General features: G+C 42.6%; 3 protein-coding genes across 3 annotated transcripts; 1 reads left to right on the top strand and 2 right to left on the bottom strand.

Annotated features, from left to right (window-relative positions):
• Window positions 1-4,103: 4,103 nt before the first annotated feature.
• Window positions 4,104-5,581, bottom strand: LOC106805034 (transportin-1-like; the record flags this gene model as incomplete). The annotated part of the gene is given in 2 exon segments (XM_014806501.1): window positions 4,104-4,179; window positions 5,475-5,581. Coding segments are annotated over 2 exon segments (175 nt in total), but the record flags the coding sequence as incomplete, so codon positions are not given.
• Window positions 5,582-5,784: 203 nt separating this feature from the next.
• On the top strand, window positions 5,785-7,813 carry LOC106805031 (zinc finger CCHC domain-containing protein 4-like). The gene has a single exon (XM_014806497.1). It carries the CDS (start codon window positions 6,256-6,258, stop codon window positions 7,633-7,635), a length of 1,380 nt encoding a protein of 459 aa, XP_014661983.1. The 5' UTR covers window positions 5,785-6,255; the 3' UTR covers window positions 7,636-7,813.
• Window positions 7,761-17,981, bottom strand: LOC106805032 (tetratricopeptide repeat protein 4-like). Its single transcript, XM_014806499.1, has 12 exons — window positions 17,885-17,981; window positions 16,633-16,833; window positions 15,437-15,551; window positions 14,712-14,873; window positions 14,233-14,310; window positions 13,001-13,068; window positions 12,780-12,836; window positions 12,553-12,639; window positions 12,148-12,380; window positions 11,678-11,765; window positions 8,155-8,237; window positions 7,761-7,898 (listed from the first exon to the last, which is right to left on the bottom strand). The coding sequence occupies exons 2-12, from the start codon at window positions 16,783-16,785 to the stop codon at window positions 7,808-7,810; spliced, it is 1,215 nt and encodes a 404-aa protein (XP_014661985.1). The 5' UTR covers window positions 16,786-16,833; window positions 17,885-17,981; the 3' UTR covers window positions 7,761-7,807.
• Between the last annotated feature and the right edge of the window lie 715 nt (window positions 17,982-18,696).

Genomic DNA, 18,696 nt, shown 5'->3' with positions numbered 1-18,696 from the left:
GACACTAACGCTAAGTCCGTTAGTCCGAGGACTAGTTAACACAAATCAGAAGCGATCTAGTAGATTCCCATAGCAGTTAGTCCGGCGGGACTAGCTTATGTTTTCCCCGTCCCTCACGTTCCCAATATCTCCACATCGATTTACCGGCGGCAGCGTCTCTCATCCAAGATCCAAAGAGCTATATATAACCTCGTCAAATTAACAAGTTTTCCCTGTTAGACGCGCTAGTCCAAGTAGAGTAGAAGCTAGCACGCTCTGCACGCTCCAAGCATGCTAGACCCCTACGGCAGTGCAAACATCTGTTTAAACAAATGGGGTCTCGAACCACCCAGTCTACCGATTGATCGCTTGACAGTAGCTGTTGACATAGAACAAACGGTCCTGCATTGTAGAAATGACGCAACTAATCAGTTATAGGCTCTCCATAGGGAGGTATTCACATCGCACCACATCGCATGCTGTGTGTTACTTGAAGCAGTCTATACAAATAGTAGTGAAGCTAATAGTATATGGTACATCCTTAATCCAATAGTATAATTTACTAACATCAAGGTTGTTATGTGAAAGTATTTGGACGGCGCTCCCTCACCTCCCAAACGTAAATCTGCAGGAGGAGAAATTAGGATGGCCAGCGTGTCTATGATAAGACGACGAAAGGATGCGTGCGTTTCCAGGCCAGCGTGGAAAATCGCTCATACCCGTGGGTAGAGTATGACCCAGCCAAGGGTATCACTATGACCTGTGGTGTCAGGCTGTATGTATGCATAGTTTTTCCACCGGCACTACAAACTATCGTTTGGAAACTGTTAAAGCCGCATGATGCTTCCGATGGGGACAGAAGATCCTAGCAAAAGAAATGCAAGGACCATGCCTGTTACGCGAACAGTGGCGAGCCCAAGTGACCCAGAACTGAGATTGAAATGGTTGTGGCGATCAAAAGAGGTGATGAAAAGTGCACACGCACGTGGTACGTGCACACAGCACGCACACACGTGTACGTTTGCACTACGCGCGCACATGCACAGACGTGCATACGCACAACGTGCACAGCGCACCACGCACGTGTACGTGCACACAGCACCCACGCACACGCGCACGTGTACGTGCACACGCACCCACGCACGCCACGCACACACGTGTAGCTGCCCACGTACGTGTACATGCACATGCAGGCACGTGTACGTGCACACGCACGCACGCACATGTACGTACCGCACTACGCCACGGCCGTTACGGCACGTGTACGTGCACACGCACGCGCCGCACCGTGTACGTGCACACGCACGCACACACACACGTACGTTGCCTATGCAGCGACGCACGTGTACGTGCCTGATGCACGGATGCACTGTGACCGTCCCGCACACGCAGCACGCACGTGTACGTGCCACGCACGCACACACGTGTACTTGCCTTATGCGCGCAGGCACGTGTACGTGCACACGCCACGCACGCAACCACGGTGTACGTGCACACGCACGCACGGACCGACGTTGTACGTGCACACGCACGCAAGCGATACGTGTACGTTGCAGATCAGCTTTCTGCCCAGATGTCTTTGGCAACTCTGATTTCAATTCATTTACGATTTTTTCCTTCGTAACTAGACGCCATTGTTTAGCAGTGATACCGACGCGGAAATGCTATCGCCCCGGGCGTGGAGGGACAGTACCGCAAGTGTGGCAGCACTAGTGTTAGGATTAGGGTAGGCGTTAGGGTGAGGGTTAGGGATAGGTGTTAGGGATATAAGGCCATGTCTAGTACGGAAGTATGACTGTGGAATCTTTCTGTGGAAGGATTGCTGGACTTTGAAGTATACGTCAACTGATCGACCGTGACTGTCCCTCCACGCCCGGGATAGCAACACCCATACGCGACAGTGCACCACGCCGCATCCATCCAGCGATTGTAAATGGCGAACCCCATTAGAAATGCCACATGCTATTCGAAAAAACGGCAGGTCCTACACGCATTACGTCAAGCTGTGCCAGCTTGACAAGGCAAGGGGTTAGATGTCGGCCAGCATTAGCCTCACTGACAAGTGCCTGCCAGAGGTTCATCTTACGGCGATAGCCGATAAAAGGTGCGGAACAGTTTGTAGCTATAAATGAGGCCAAATTCTTGGAAGGACTAGTAAATTTTTTCTTTTACTAGTCCTGTGGACTAATGAACTAAAATGGTTAGTGTCTAACCCTGTAAATGGAACCCGTTTTGTATTTATTATCTACCAAAAAAAACTTCCTATCATGATCACACACACACACTCGCACAGTATTGCATTTTTAGCAAAAATGTAAGTGATCTAGTTTTTTAAATCAAAAGATTTCTTATTTCCATAAATATCATAAGGTATTTCATTCAAGAGTGGGCTGTAGGTTGGAAAATGGGATCGTTTTGCAATTTCCCCCACACACTGATTGCTTACTTAGGTTATGATGGAGCAATTATTTCACTGAGTGTCTCTGTAATACACTTCACAGCAGATGTAAAAAGACCCATAAAACGCACAAACATAGAGACAGCACACATTTCAGATTCTATACCAGAAATGCTAGTAAATGGCACTCAAAATGTCTCAGTGATAATAGCAAATATAAAACAGATGCCATTACTTTTTTTCTATTTCCCAAGAAACGTTTTGGAATTCGTGTTAACATCTAGTGTAATTAAGCGGAGTGGCATACATCAATGTGATATTTTTTTCACATTGCCCAACAAGAATTGCCAAACACAATGCTCACAGATTGTAATCTGACTAGAAATATCAACCAAGATCTATATCAAATGGCGCGGCACGTAGGAATTAATGAGTTTTTGCAGTATGCAAACACGCAAAAATTGGTGCAGAATAATTGAAAATGGACATTTTAATAACATCACGCGAAACAAAGACCCCCACACACCACAGCCAACACGAACACAGTTTTCCATTAGCCCAGCAGAAGTGAATTCATTATTGGCATCTGTCATCATTGGGAAATAAACTGTGACGGACACGGCTAAACTACAAGAAATCTTGAGAAGACCCCTAAGAGAGAGCTACTAAAAGCACACACCCCCCCCCCGGTCTCACATGCTATGCTGCATCTACGGCGACGTGAAATTTTGAAGAAAATAAACTCCCACATATGCGACGCGCGTAAACTCATTTGCTTGCAATTTTGAGCATTAGGGTGCCTCTCGCCCAAGACCAGTCTGTAGCAACACTGAGCATCTTCTGCCTCGTTATCATTGTCCATCACTGGATAGAGCAATCAATACACTAGAGCAGCAGCTTCCTAGGAAATCTACTGGGGCTGCAGTTGCTCCTGAACCCACTGAACAGAGAGGGAAAATCAATAACGAAGCCGCACGCCTTTCTGCACACCCCACGACTCACAATATATGGTAGAGGCTTTAGCTACTGGCACAAAATGCTGTCAGACAGGCACACTAAACTACTAAATACCTACACTTATATAGCGTATATAATATATAAATGTAAAAACCAATTTAGAGTGCATGTGCTTGCTGAAAGTAGGATTTGTTTCATTTCACCCACTTTATGATACTACTGAACATAAAACACCAAAGATAAATGCTTTAGCTTAAATAACTTCTTGGGCCACCTGAGTAAGTAATCATAAAACATTCACTGTATTTAGTAAGCATATAATTGCATTTGCCTAGGCAGAGTTTAAAAATTCACATTTACAGTCAATTACTGCATTTAATTTATATACTTTCATCTTACGCTAGGCTAGATTGGACAATCTAACAAAAAGAAAACTTGAAGGCACTGTACCATCTCAGAATTTTTGCTCAATTTTTTTATTATTCTACACGAATAATTATGACATAATATTAATAAACGAATCATATGAATAGAAAATGCGAAACCACTTATCGATGTATGTTCCAAAATACATTAATTATAAAGTTCTAATTATAAAGGTATGCCACTCATCACTCATGCACTTAGCTTAGTCATAATTACCTAATTACTTCCAGGCTCGCTTGGGCATTAAATATACTCTAGAATTACCTGAACTTATAACCAATTAAGTTGCACCCAGCCTCGTTAAAATGCTTGCAGATTTCATTGGCAGTTTTATATTACTCACCTTCTGATGTTAGCTTCGTTAGCACAAATATCAGGTAGTTGTTAAAATCTGGATACTTGTTCAGCTCCTCAAGTTTCTATTAATACGAGGTCAAGGATAATGTACCACAGATAATAGACCCAATCTAACGATTTAAGATTTCTCGTTTTTAACCCAGTTTATGTGTAACCTTACAATAATTACGCTTCGTAGTCCAAGCGACTATATCAAACTTCAAAGACAATGTATCCCTGAGGTTGTTTTAATATGACTTAAAACAACACTGGGTTCCCTTGTGGCAGTCCTGCTACTTTTAAAAAGCTAAGTCATGCATGTGCAAACCTGCTGCTGCCACCTACTAGTTGATGCAATAGTCCCCATCATAACCTCTCCACTTGACAGGTCTATGGAAACAGCGAACAATAATAATTAATGTACATCGCAAATAGATCAGACATGATCTGACTTATAGCAAGTGTATTCTGTGTGATGTAGTTTCTTAATTTTATATATGTACTATATCCTTAATTAGCAGTATTCTTCCGAAAATCGGGTTACCATTATTTAAATTGCTAATCAATTTAGGCAGTGGCTGGAGGTAAGCAGCGGTATCTCCAATTTACAAGGCTGGAGGTACGGCAGTCCATTCGCTTTCATACTTAACGAGACAAAGATGGCGGCAGATTTCGAAATAACGCCTTGGGAAATAAATTCACGATTTGAGAGTTTGGATGAGCTAGAAACACTCGGATTAGGTATGAAAATAAACATTATTGTAAACTTTACATCTGAAGATCGCAAATAATTGCCTCAGCCCTCAAACAAACGCCAAAACAGGGCTTTAACGAACGACGGCTGCCGTACCTCCAGCCACTCCGATCAATTTAATTAAAAGTACAATTACTACTAGTACTACTAGTACTAGATGCATTTGCAGTTACAGTTAAACAAATTCGGCGCTTGCAGTTAACACTTCATCACATGAGATTTAAACCTACTGTTCCATCCTTCTAAATTGGGCGTCTAGCACACCTTCTCTTTGTGGATCAGCATTAATTGTCAGAAGCACACCGACACTGTGACATTCCAATTCCATGGCTGAATGAACAAGAAATTGTGATAACGTGCACTATACTCGTGGACCATGGGTATATCCATGGTATGGCCACGTTTAGGGTCGATGTAAATGCTGGATGTGCACCTACGACTGGATATCTGGTGATTTCGGGGTTAGTAAAGAGAGCGGTCGTTACAAGCCAATGCTAATCGAACGTAACCGCCAAATTTTTGCCTGGCAGTACTGCGCATTAGATTACTGGTAAAGGGCTAGCGGATTAAGTAATTACTGAAACATAACTAAATTAACATTAGCTAAACGGTTAGTAAGGATACTTCTTGGACAGCGCGTTGTGTAGCTGTATCTGGTGATTGAGACTCTTTAAGAAGCTGAATAATTTGCTGCAGACCATTCTGATCAGGTTGCCACGCCATCTTTGATCTGGCCTTGCTTGGCGCGGTTTGTTAGATAACATGGATAGAAAGCAAATAGAAAGATTGAGTATACAATATCTGAACCGTTAAAAAGTAATTTATAATTAAAGCATCCCAAAATGTATGCATAAAATATGAATATTATTTTTTTAATAATGATGACTTTAGTCAGGCTTATTTGATTAGTGAAGCTTACTTTTCTTACAAATCCAACATGTCAGCGCTCATCTTGCTTCACCACGTAATATTGCAGGAGAAGTTTGAGTAGGCTAAAGAAAGAATTAGGCCTACTAGTACTAGTAGTTATGACAGCTGTGGAATATTGAAAGGTTTCTTCTCCTGCAACGTTTAATGTAATGCAACATAACATGTGGTATCAGCTAATAGAACGGCTTGGTGCACAACAATAATTGATTGGTGCAACTTATTGATTAGTGCCAGTGGCAATCCCGCATTAATTCGACCGGTGTGCATTTGTCATGATATGAAATGACAGGACTGTAACACTATTCAAACGAACGGTTGCTGCCTATACATGAACTGTTGGCATCATAACTGTTGAGACGACGATTCCGAGTACGGGTTGTGTACGTGTACACAAGCTCGTGTACATGCGTAAAAATCTCGAGTAAAACGAAACCATTTTGAACAAATAGCTATTAACTCAATAACAACTACCAAGATGAACCAACCATCTAATTCAGGAGTATTGGTTGTGTCCGTAGACTGGGATTGTCATCCATCTTGCCAGCATGGTCCAACAGTTCTCTTTCAACGGTACACGAAGGACAACTCCACAAGCAGACAGTTTTATGCTTGCTCAGCATGCCGCGATCGAAAAGACTGTTCCTTTTTTCAATGGGCAGACGATAAGCTTTCATGTGAGCGGCTGGCTATGCGCAAGCAAGTGAGCGAGGCTTTTCATTCAGAGAAGTCAATGCAAGAGGAGCAGCAGTTGATATTAAGGAAATGCTTGGATTCTAAGGATTACCAGAACAAATACTGCACAACTTGTGGTCTATTGCTGCCACCTGGTGAATGTTTAAATCACGTTAACCACAATGTGAAAAATGTCAGTGTATCAGATTTAACCCAACCAACGGCCATCATTCGCGCGCATACCAATAATAAGATGGAAGCCCAATACTTTTTTTCACGGCAAACATTGTCTTTTCTCATGGCAACGTTCAAGGAACTTTCCATAGATTCAGTTCTCTGCATAGGAACACCAACCATCCATGAGGTTTGTGTGAATCAGGGTGTGATATCAAGCTATTTATTGGACATAGATCAACGCTACGAACAATTCTATCCAGTAAATAAGTTTAGCCGCTTCAACATGTTTAACAGGCACTTTTTCAACGGGGAAAAGGGTGCAGACAATGTCGACCTTATTTTGCATAAGCAAAACCTTGCCATCATAATCGACCCACCATTTGGCGGACTCGCTGAACTTTTAGGTGGGACACTGCAGCATTTCATGAAGAGATGGAAGACGTTACATGCAAGAGAAAAGAGGGAATTGCCGATTTTCTGGGTTTTCCCGTACTTCTTGGAAGAGAAAGTGAAAGAGAACCTTCCAAACGTGGTAATGCTCGACTACGTCGTAGACTACGCGAACCACAGCTCGTTCAAGTCTGACAAGAAGCGTAAATCGCCGGTAAGGATATTTACAAATGTGTGTGCAGAGCGCATTGCATTGCCGAAAGAACAGGGGTACTGCTACTGCAATGAGTGTCACCGATGGGTCACATCGGAAAACAAGCACTGCAGTGTTTGTAATGTTTGTCCTTCAAAGGACGGAAATCCGTGGAAACACTGCTTCAAGTGCAGTAAATGTGTAAAAGGTTCAAGAGAGCACTGTGACACCTGTCAACATTGCGTTCTGCCTAAACACATTTGTGGTGAACTGGCAAAATCAAAGGCAGGATGTCACATGTGTGGTGACATTGGACACAAGAAGCGAGACTGTCCAAAAGTAACGGCTGCATCACATCGTGGAAAATGGAAAAAAAGATCACTTGGCCAAAAGAAAGGGAATGCTAAAAAGATGAAACGTTAACCGTGGTTAGGCAAATGTTTAGCTTCATATTAACAGGAAGTTTTTGACACATGTATTGATAGGAAGTTGAGATGTACAGGAACTGACAAAAAAGTTGCACTAGGAAACCTATGAAGCCTTTGAAATTTTGTTTAATAATTATGTGTTTATTCAATCCATTAAAACGATTTAGCTACAACTTGTGTTTGTCCAGGAATTGTTTTCCAAATGCTGATCCATCGACAAGAAGAATGAAGCACGGTGTTCCATTGTAGACAACATGCCTGCAAAAAATCGGAAATAGATGTAAATGTCTTTTGGTAGTAAAAAGTAAAGTACAGAGCAGGGGATAATAACTTCCACCTGATGAAGGTTTAATTGGTATACAATTACTCAATGACGAGATTTACCTTCAAAACTATGCCAACATTCCTGCAGAATCGGCTCCATCTCAGCTTTTTAAAGGGACGGTATAAACATCTATGTATGACTGAGGATAAAAAATGTAGTCTTAATTGCAAACTGACAGTTTCAACTTACTTCTTGTGCTGTAAGGTCTCTCTTAAACTTGACGCCTTGTCCACATTATACAGCTTCTGTTCATCCCGGTCTTCAAAATATACCTTTAAACAGGAAATGCACCTTTTTCACTGAAAATAAGACAACTGGACAATTTGGGCAAATTAGGCCATAGTTGGTACCATTTAGTACAGTAATTACCAAAACTTGCCATTATGTCTCCAGGTGTGAGCATAGTAGTGTGAATGAATTGGTCTATTATTACAGTGATGCTATGTTAATTCTTTTAACAAAAAGCTACATCATTTTTTTACATCATTTTTACTAACAAGTGCTGCAGTGCGACAGGGCTCATCTGGTGTCTGGTGTTCTGCTGATAAATTCATTTGTGCATAGCAAGACGTCTTATACATAAATCTTCTTTATTCTTGTTTGACTTTCGCAGCCAATTTGAACAAATATATCAGCTACACTTTCGCACACACCTAATCTCTATGCATTGCAGACACATGTGCATTGCAGGGTGACAGGCAACAATTATGATTGGAAGCATGCCAGCCATGGGCTGCCCCATGTTTTTGCCTACCCACGCGAGCATTCACTGATTCAGCCTTCAGGGTGCTATAGACAGACTGCTTTAGAAAACAAGTGCCGCGGAGCGACAGCGCTCATCTAACGTCTACTGCGGTGACTCTGTGGTGGAGTGGTGGGATTCTAGTAAACCCTGTTAGTCCCAAATGTGTTCACATATACGCCGAAACAGTGGAATGCACAGGGATGGTATCAGGAACCTTCTCAAAGGAATGTTCGTTGGGATCGTTATGAAAGTGTGTGCAACGAGACTTGCGCGTACGTTTAAGTTGCTCTTCAGATTAAAGATGGAAGCTCCCATCCGTACGTTTAGCAACACACTTTTTGCCCAAAGACAGAATAGGGTTAAGCACTCAATCCATTTACCTAGGCCAGCCTGACAGGCCTGCCAATAGAGAGCTGCCATCCTGCCTAACCAATTATACGCAGCGGCAAAAACTACACGTACCATCAACACATCGGCACTGGCAGTAGCACTGCGCGGAGTGGCTACTGGTGACAGTGTAACATACTGACAGTTCACAGAACTGCGCGATAGGAAATTTATACGATTTAGAGTGAGCATAAACCTTTAACACAAATTTAAGGCTTTCTGAAATTTCAGATGGTGGATCATTGTAGCCTACATACATCCAGCATGTTATAGATTCTACTAGCAAAGCGGCAGTCAAATTCTTTCTAACAGACAGTCAACAAATCCATGTTTAACCCTCCTCTTTTGAGGGTCAAAAGGTTATCTGACACTTTACTCTTTGGCATGTCAGCAGAAAGTAGATTGATGGTCCTTTCAATAATGCCATAAAAATGCTAGGTCACCGCTGGAAAACAAAAAAGTTTTTCAATCGCTCCGTTCAGACCATGTCCTCAGAAAATGTCTAAAATCTGCCTTGTGTCGCCTCGCGGTGTAAGTCCCTGCGGGCGCCCGCGACCCCGTCTCCTCGCCATCCGAAGCCGTTCTCGATCCATGCCGGTTCCCCCCGTGACAGTCCTCGCATGTGTGCGCTGTCCACACCCAGCTCTCTTGCTACTCCCTTTCCTCTTACTTTCGCCTTCTCCACTCCCGTCATTCCCCTCTGTCACGCTCCTGCTCCGCTCACTGCTCTCCTCTTCTACCCACCTTCCTGAGCACTCTTGTTCAATCTTGTCTTCAGCTGCTAGCTGTCCGCCCTTCCTCCCGCCGTATGTACAGGCCGCTCAACTTACGCGGCGGCGTCGCCTCTTCTCTCCTCAGCTTCCCTGTATTCGACCCACCACAGGTGTTCCGCTCGCTGTCCCTATCCAGCGACTTCCACTCTCCCCGTTACCCTTCTCCCTGTACTGTCGCTGGGCTTATTCGTGCCCGCCGGTCCACGCCTGTGCGGATCCCCTGGCGGATCCACTGCCTTCACTTCTAATCTCGATCCGCCCCTCCTACCGTTTCTGCCACGTCCGGCGGCGCCTCGCCTTCACAAGCATCACCGTCGTACTAGCACTCCGAGAGCGCCGCTTCTGGAGTGGTCATTGCGGGGGCGTCGGAGGCTCCACGGCCTCACCATTAGCCCCGGCACATTCCTCCGGCTCTCCCATACGTTATACTTCTATCCTGTGCCTCCCTCCTTCGCAGGTCTACAAATCCATCCTTGTGCCTTTCTTGCGTTTACGCCTCTGTGGCCTGTCATTACGAGTGTTCCTTGCGTCCTTCTTCCAATCGCTGTCCGCTCCCTGTTTCTGCCTGCTTGCACGCGGGACGTCCTCGCAATCTTGTCGTTCTTACTTATCCGGCGCGGGCGGACCGTATTGAGCCTGCTGACTCCTCGAATTTCGAGCCACAGTGCATGGCTTTTGGGCCTACCATGATCGCTTATACAGCCAACTATCACGTGAGCCCTAGCGTCCGAGCCTGTTTAGCATTATGTGTGCTGCGCAATTTCTTGCTATTTCTCTCCCTGTCTACCTCGCGTCTTAAAGTTAAGTCGACTGAGATGTTCCCTTCTGTTTTAACACCTCGTTGAACCTTTGACCCCAGGCTTCGAGCATCCCAACTCGTTTTTTGTCGGATTACCCCCCACGCTCCCGAATTTATCGGTGACCGTACTCTGGTCGAGCTGTTTAGATTTGCCTGTCCCAACTGTTGACGGTACGGGCGGCGGACGCTGTCAGCGGATCAGGGCGCACGCATGGACAGACGGACGGACGATCATGCGATTCTACAAGCTGCATCCGACTATGTCAGATGAGCTAATAATATGATTTAAGGAGCGTAAATCTTGTTCAACAAACATTTGCCTTTGCAATTAAACTGTGCAACTGTAGCCTCACATTCTCACACAGGTATGGGCTCTAATAATAGCAAAAGCAGTTCAGTCCTTTGTTAACAGTCAACAAATCAATGTTTAACCCTCCTCTTGAGGGTCAAAAGGTTATCCGACACTTACTCTCCGCTGACGTACATTTCATGGTCCTTTCATGGTCCTTTCAATAAAGCCATAAAAATGGGAGGTCACCACTGAAACAAAAAAGTTTTCCAATCGCTCCATCAGACCATGTCCTCAGAAAATGTCTAAATGTATCTGCCCTGTGCCCCATTGACCTGTGACCTCCAATTTTGGCACAGTGATGGCTTTTCCTACCATGATGCTATACACCGACTATCACAAGCCTAGGTCGAACCATTTAGATTTGTGCCGCAATTCTGCATTTCCTCCCTATACCTTAAGTTAAGGAGGGAATGTTCCCCCTTCTTTTACACCTCTTGACCTTTGACCTTTGACCCTGAGCTTCGACATCCCAACTCGTTTTCGGATTACTCCCCCACATCCCGAATATCGTAACCGTACGTCGAGCAGTTGAGATTTGTGCCCAACTGTTGACGGACGGCCGTACGCACGCTCATGCGATTCTACAAGCTGCATCTGACTATGTCAGATGAGCTAAAAATGCATAATAAATGTCTTAAATAAGCCTTAAACCTAACCTGAATGTTGGCAGAATTGTACTTATTTTCCGAATCCCATGGAATTCTAATCTCACTGTTAAACATCACTTCCAGGTGGTCAATAAATCTGCAAAATATGAAGTAAGATTATTTTAATTTATACTACTACTACCGTGAATATTTTAAAATGTTACAAAACCAGCAATGACTTATTTTCAAGGTATACCTTCCAAAAACTTTTATTAGAAGTAAATTCCTTAAGCAATTTGCCTTTGCCACTATTCATGGGTAACAGATTCGCACGTGTGGTACTCCTTTTTAATTGAACCAGAAATGCATCATGCTCTATGCATTCACATATATAATGAATGTGGATCTCACTAAGTTGCAACATTTAATAATGAAGTGTTCCGAGATTACAAACAAATTTTCGCTAATTGAGCCGATTGACGTTGGCTACACACTGACAGCTTGCCTAGTCACACACGTTATGCGTCTGAGATTCCTACCGGGAGTTCTCGTTAAACACCTCAATGAAATCCGTCTCCTTGTACTCTGGGTACATGAACATCACGGGCCAGTTGAGGGCGCCATTTTCGTCGAGATGAACTTTGATCCCTGACGGATAGTGGGTTTCTAGGTTGGCGAGCAGTGGGTCTATTCTGTCGTTGCCGTCGTCATCGTCACAATCATCGTTGTTTGGCTGCTGCTGCTGCTGGCTGCTGAGGTTAATTCCTCTCTCCTGTAAAAGATATGAGCATCCGTGTCGACATATTACATGTTTTATAAAGCATGCATCCGATTTATGCGCACTGAAATTAAACTAGCACCACGATTATTTATGTTTTATTAATAATTGTTGGCAAAACCAAGAAGTGCCAAAGTTGTTAATATATTTAATCAACTACATTTACCTTTATTGCAGTGATCAGTACCAGTTCTTGTGCCCTCTCCTTTTTTTGTTTAGCCAATTTCTTCCGTTGGTCTTTTTGCATCACTTTCTAAAAAGAAGTCCATTTTTTAGCTATTAGAAATATTGTTCCTTCTTTTGTTTGTCGTATTTAGCTATGCAACGAAACACGTTTATATTAACCGTATCTTTCTACGTTTTTCATAATTTTACTTGTCCAAGCAAACTTACCAGCAATCTGTTAGCCTTCACTTTTAGATCAAGTAGTGTTTTCTCACTGGGGTCTCTGTGTTGAACATTAAGGCTAACATGGCAATTAACAGAATCAATCGTACATCACTCGATCATCATCACGCATGCTCGTCACGCATGTTTTTTCTAAAAAAATTATAGCATTATCGATTGACATCAATTGACGAAATAAAGAAAAGCAATTGTTAAAAAAAGGATATTGTTAGACCATCATGGCACCATCGCAGAGCTTCCACGTAAAGTTTAAGTTCCACACAACACTGAGCACCTGTTGTTAACAGTCATAGATATATACAGGCGATTGATTAATCATACAAGCCTATAGTAAGTAACCTGGGAGCTAAATCCCAGCCACACTTACCAAACAAAAGAAAGCAAAAAGATTCAATGACTAATATGTTAACAGTGTGGCCCTGGCTATTGCTCGGCCGTTTTACAAGTAAGAACGGGTGAATTGATAAATAAACATTGTATTTGAAATAAATCTTATCAATTGTGGAAATGTCTGATATATATAAAACCTATCAGCAATAAATGAAAGTGTCAATGACACTGTAGCTCACATTTGGTGTGATAGAAGAGGGAGGGGGATATATAAAGTAAGAGTATATATATGGGAGAACTCCCATTATATAGCATATCTCCCATTATACACTCTTGATAATGATATATGCATAAGTTTTGATGCGAAAATAAATGTTTCAGATCTGAAAGTCTAAAATATTGAAGAGAGATGGCGATACGCCTAAATGATCGCCATTTTGGTTTTTGAATATCGCGCAAATAAAAACAATAAAATATTCCAGTCAAATTAATGTAACGAAGAATCTAAAACACAATATTACTCGTATATAGGTATGATTGTAGAGTTGTTAACCAGTTGGACAAAAATAAACGTAATAGGACGTTGTCATCTCTCCCATAGGAGTAACAACTGTTTTGGGGCTAGCCTTACACATTCACATACCAAAATTTAACAAAATCGAATGAATTTAGATGGCCATTTTCATTTTTGCCAAAAAGTAGGCGTGACTCGAAAGTAGGTCGACTGGCGTGCTCCAAAATAGGACGTTCAAATCTCTCCCATAGGAGTAACAACTGTATGCAATTTGAAACATGTGGGTCAAACTGTTCTTGAGTTATCGTTGACCGTAGCCAAATGTTGACGGACGGACGGACGGACGGACGGACGGACAACACCCCATGGCAATAGCTCATCTTGACGATGTCAAGGCGAGCTAAAAATGTAAAATTGTAGTCTACCCAAAATATTCTGAAGCATACTACAAATTAATTTTAAGTGACTGATACGAATTGAATATTGGTCTATACTACCTAAATTAAATGTAAGACTGGTTGAAGAAATTTAACAGTGGTGAATGACAGATCTTAATTCACCCCTGACATTAAGCACATATTATTAAAAATTTACCTCTAACAATAGCTTTCATGTGGTCTGGTTTCAGCTTCCTGGCAATAATAGAATCCTTCAAGGAAGACCTGTTATTACCTACAATAATTATGGCTATAAGTAAATCAAGAAACTGATGTAAAATCTCTCTTCAAATGAGATTGTCAGGGGTAGAAATGAGGTTTTAATCAAGGGAATCATATTGGCTACGTCCTCAAAAAGAGGAAAATGATGACGTCTGCAACACTGGCCAAGTCGAAGTAACCACTAGAATGACATGAATGGTCATGCTACCTGCTGTAATTGCCACAGCTCACATATTTTAAAACACTGAAAGCCCACTTGCATCAAACATCTTTAAATTTTCGGTCACTCTTAGTCAAATTTTACATGAGTCACATGAACTGTCTCTGATGCCAAATAAGGGATTCTGGTAGGAAAATCTAGAAGCAGGGCTACGTGTTAACTTAGCCCACTGCACTGTTTTAAATTACACAAACCTATATGAAAATGTGCAGCTGCCCTATTTGTGTGCAGAATAGTATTCAACTCCACATTCGGACATCTTTGCTTGATTGCCTCTGCGTAGCAGTCGATGGCCCTCTTGTATTTCTTGGCCTTGAAGTTCACATTGCCATCATCTTTATACTGCAAAGCCATTTCTAAATGGAAATCATAGAATTAGAGGAAATGAATTAGTATTAATGTTGGCAGTCTGATGTTATGTCTACAAACAATATAAGCAAAACACGTACAATTCGCTGTGCGACGGAAAATGTAGCTACCTTCATAATGAGGTTGAGGGTTTATAGATGCTGCCCCGCAAACAATTATTTTAATTTAGTAATGTTACTAATAATATTATTTTTATTACCATTACTATTATTATTGCTCATAGGGTATATGTCCCCCAAGGTACTGCCGGAACGTACCCTGGTAACTATCTGATATGGTTAGGGTTAAGGTTAGGGAGTAGGTGTAGGCGACTCCCTAGACTCATTAGTGGAGTAGGCGAGGTACTGTCCAGCATATTAGATAGTATACCAGCAGAGCATATAAATCACGTTTATATGCTCTGTTACCAGGGTACGTTCCGGCAGTACCCTGGGGGACCCTCTCAGCATTATTATTACCATTACTATTATTATTACTATTGTTATTACTATCATTATTATTATTTTAATTGTTGGCCATTCTGTGATGGCTGGCCTCGCGTCAGTCTCACCTTCGGGTGTGTCGTCCTCGTCGTACTTCAGTGCCTGCAGCGCTGCCACTAGGCTCGGTAGTTCCTCATCCTCGTTCAGCTGTCTCGTCATGAACGCAGGGTGATTCTCCATTTCCTACCGACAAACGAAAAAACGTCGGGCGACCGTCTAACCATAAACTCTCTATACGACTTACAGATCTATACAACATAATTTTATATTACACGTACAAATTTCGCGGGGGGAATTTTGGGTGGCTTCAATACAACTTACTAATGCGATGCAATTATTAAATATGCCCCAACTTACTAATACTACGTAATTATTTATTACTAGTACAGATTTCAGGGAAGATTTTCTGATGAAATTCTTCCCCCACTTACTAATATTACATAATTACAGGAGTGAATAATAATAGATCTATTATTAGTCACTCGGACTCCTGATAATTACATATTGCTAGTAAATATTTCGATAAACAACTATATATTTATGACATTAAGGGTGCATTGAGGGTGGGGTCGGGAGGTGGGAGGGGCGGGTGGAGGGGGCTCTAATAGCAAAAGCAGTTCAGTCCTTTGCTAACAGTCAACAAATCCATGTTTATCCCTCCTCTTGAGGGTCAAAAGGTTATCAGACACTTACTCTTCGCACGTCAGTGGAAAGTAGATTTCATGGTCCTTTCAATAAAGTGATAAAAACGGTAGGTCAGGTAGGTAACAAAAAAGTTTTGCACTCGGTCTGTTAGACCATGTCCTAAGAAAATGTCTGATAACTGACCTTTCCCCCACTGCCCTTTGACCTGTGACCTCCTCCATTTCGCACTGATGATGGGTTTCCTCCCCATCACACTATACACCGAATATTAAGAGCGTAGGTCAAGCCGTTGAGATTTGTGCCGCAATTCCGTATTTCCTCCTATACCTTAAGTTAAGGAGGAAATATTCCCCCTCCATTGACACATCTTGACCTTTGACCATTGACACCCAAATTCGACATCCCGAGTCCTTTTCGCGATCCCCCCCGACGTCCTGAATATCAAGACCGTACGTCGAGCGGTTAAGATTTGTGCCCAACTGTTGACGGACGCACGGACGGACAATCATGCGATTCTACAAGCTGCATCTGACTTTGTCAGCTGAGCTAAAAATTTAGCAGTAATCCTGCTGTCAACAAAACATCCCGCTTTTTGGTATGCACCTAACAATTTTCTTACCTCTTCCCAATTATCTTGTGAAAATCCATCCTTGTAAGGAGATTTTCCTTTACTCGCCAATTTATCAATGTATTCATCCAGCTCTTTATCCATTTTTGCAGCCAGCTTCTGTCTGTCCTCATCTGTTAGCCGTGTCGCCGGCTTGTCAGCCATCTTTGCTCAATGTCGTTCGAGTTTCTGTTGTTATATCAATATATGGTCCTACCAGAAAAAGCAGAAACAATAAATATAAATAAAGTAACAAGTGCCGCAGAGCGACAGCGCTCAACTGACGTGTACTGTAGCCAGGTATTCTTCTGATAAACTCACTGGCAATCGAATCCAGTGCGCCCTCCTGCCACCGCGTTCGCGCTCATAGCATATATCTAGGATACTACTAATACAGATATAAAATCTATGATAGGTTTTGCTATAGGGTGTACTTAGGCCTACCTACTGGTAGTACAGTAATAAAGATACAGCTGTGTGACTTTAATGACTTCGCTATATTAACATGTTATCATGGATATGCGTCGAGCGCGAGCGTAGGGCGGGTGGAGGGGGGCTCTAATAGCGAAAGCAGTTCATTCCTTTGTTAACAGTCAACAAATCCATGTTTAACCCTCCTCTTGAGGGTCAAAAGGTTATCAGACACTTGGTAGCAGACACATGGGTACCAATAAAACCAACAGAGTGGCTATATGCCCGGCAGCCGGCATATATCTGACGGCTGCCGGGCACGGTCTTCGATTTCCTAAATGCCCGGCAGTTTTTAATTTTTAGCGTTACCTCAAGTAAACAAGGGTTAGGGTTAGGGTTAGGGTCAGGATTAGGGTTAGGGTTAGAATTAGGGTCAGGATTAGGGTCAGAGTTAGGGTTAGGGTTAGGGTTAGGAACTGCCGGGCATTTAGGAAATCGAAGACCGTGCCCGGCTGCCGGGATAGCCACAGCGTAAAACCAATGGGCCCTTGCACAGGCACTTGAAGCATATCAACTGTAAGCGCACGGCGCCGCCATTGCGCGTACACTAATACATAGATATAAGAGATACATAGATAACTCATATATCTATGTATTAGTGTACGCGCAATGGCGGCGCCGTGCGCTTACAGTTGATATGCTTCAAGTGCCTGTGGGCCCTTGGGTCGACAATTTAGTCATAGGCCTAAAGCCTTTTCAATGCCAATCATCATATGATCTGGAACTATAAGTAACAACTGCAGCAATTACAGGGACAAGTTCAATAATAGCAACAACAACAACGTTTCCTTACGCTGCCTGAAACAACGAACTTTCCGAATATTCACTTATCAGTGATAACGAGTTATTTCACGAGGTTCATTCCTTTCGCTTCACGCAGTCACGCTGAGCGTGTGTGATGGTTCCGTTTAGAGTTCCGTTCAACCGGTTACCGGTTACCGGTCCTGTATAGCGGTACCGCGTTCAGTCACTTGCTATGTGACGTCACTACACTTTTAACTCGTACACTCCGTGTAAGAGTGAAGGAAAGTATAGGAATAGACGAGAAGGACGGGCAGAGGAGGAAGAGCCGAAGGAGGGGTGCACACATATTGCTCTATCCTACAGGACAGGGAAATTCGGCAACATTGGGCGCTTTATGATTTTTTAAATTAAACATCGCGGGGAAAATATTTTTTGTAGCAAACCTGTTTTACACGTGTGCTCGATCTCTACTTCAACTGTATGATTTCTACTAAATAATCTTTCATCTGGCAAATACTGGATATACTAAACACATATCTTACATTATTATAATACCGTATTAATTTAGCGGAAGTAGGGGAGATTGGGCACATTATAATTATTAAAGTGAATCATTGGTATAGACATAATATGTTAATATACTCTTTACTTTAAATTCGTTATGTTAATAAAATAACCATCTATCTATACTATCCAAACGTCCGTTTTCATGACCGCGTGCGCGCGTGCCTGCGTCTGTTCTTGCACGTGCGCGGTGGGCGCGCGCGTGCGTAATATATATATATATATATATATATGAGTGTGTGTGTGTGTGTGTGTGTGTGTGTGTGTGTGTGTGTGTGTGTGTGTGTGTGTGTGTGT

Source organism: Priapulus caudatus, unplaced genomic scaffold, assembly GCF_000485595.1.
Source record: "Priapulus caudatus unplaced genomic scaffold, Priapulus_caudatus-5.0.1 Scaffold97, whole genome shotgun sequence".
In the NCBI taxonomy this organism is placed as follows: domain Eukaryota; kingdom Metazoa; phylum Priapulida; class Priapulimorpha; order Priapulimorphida; family Priapulidae; genus Priapulus; species Priapulus caudatus.
The sequence above is the reverse complement of the archived record's forward strand: the minus strand, read 5'-3'. Positions and strand labels throughout refer to the sequence as shown.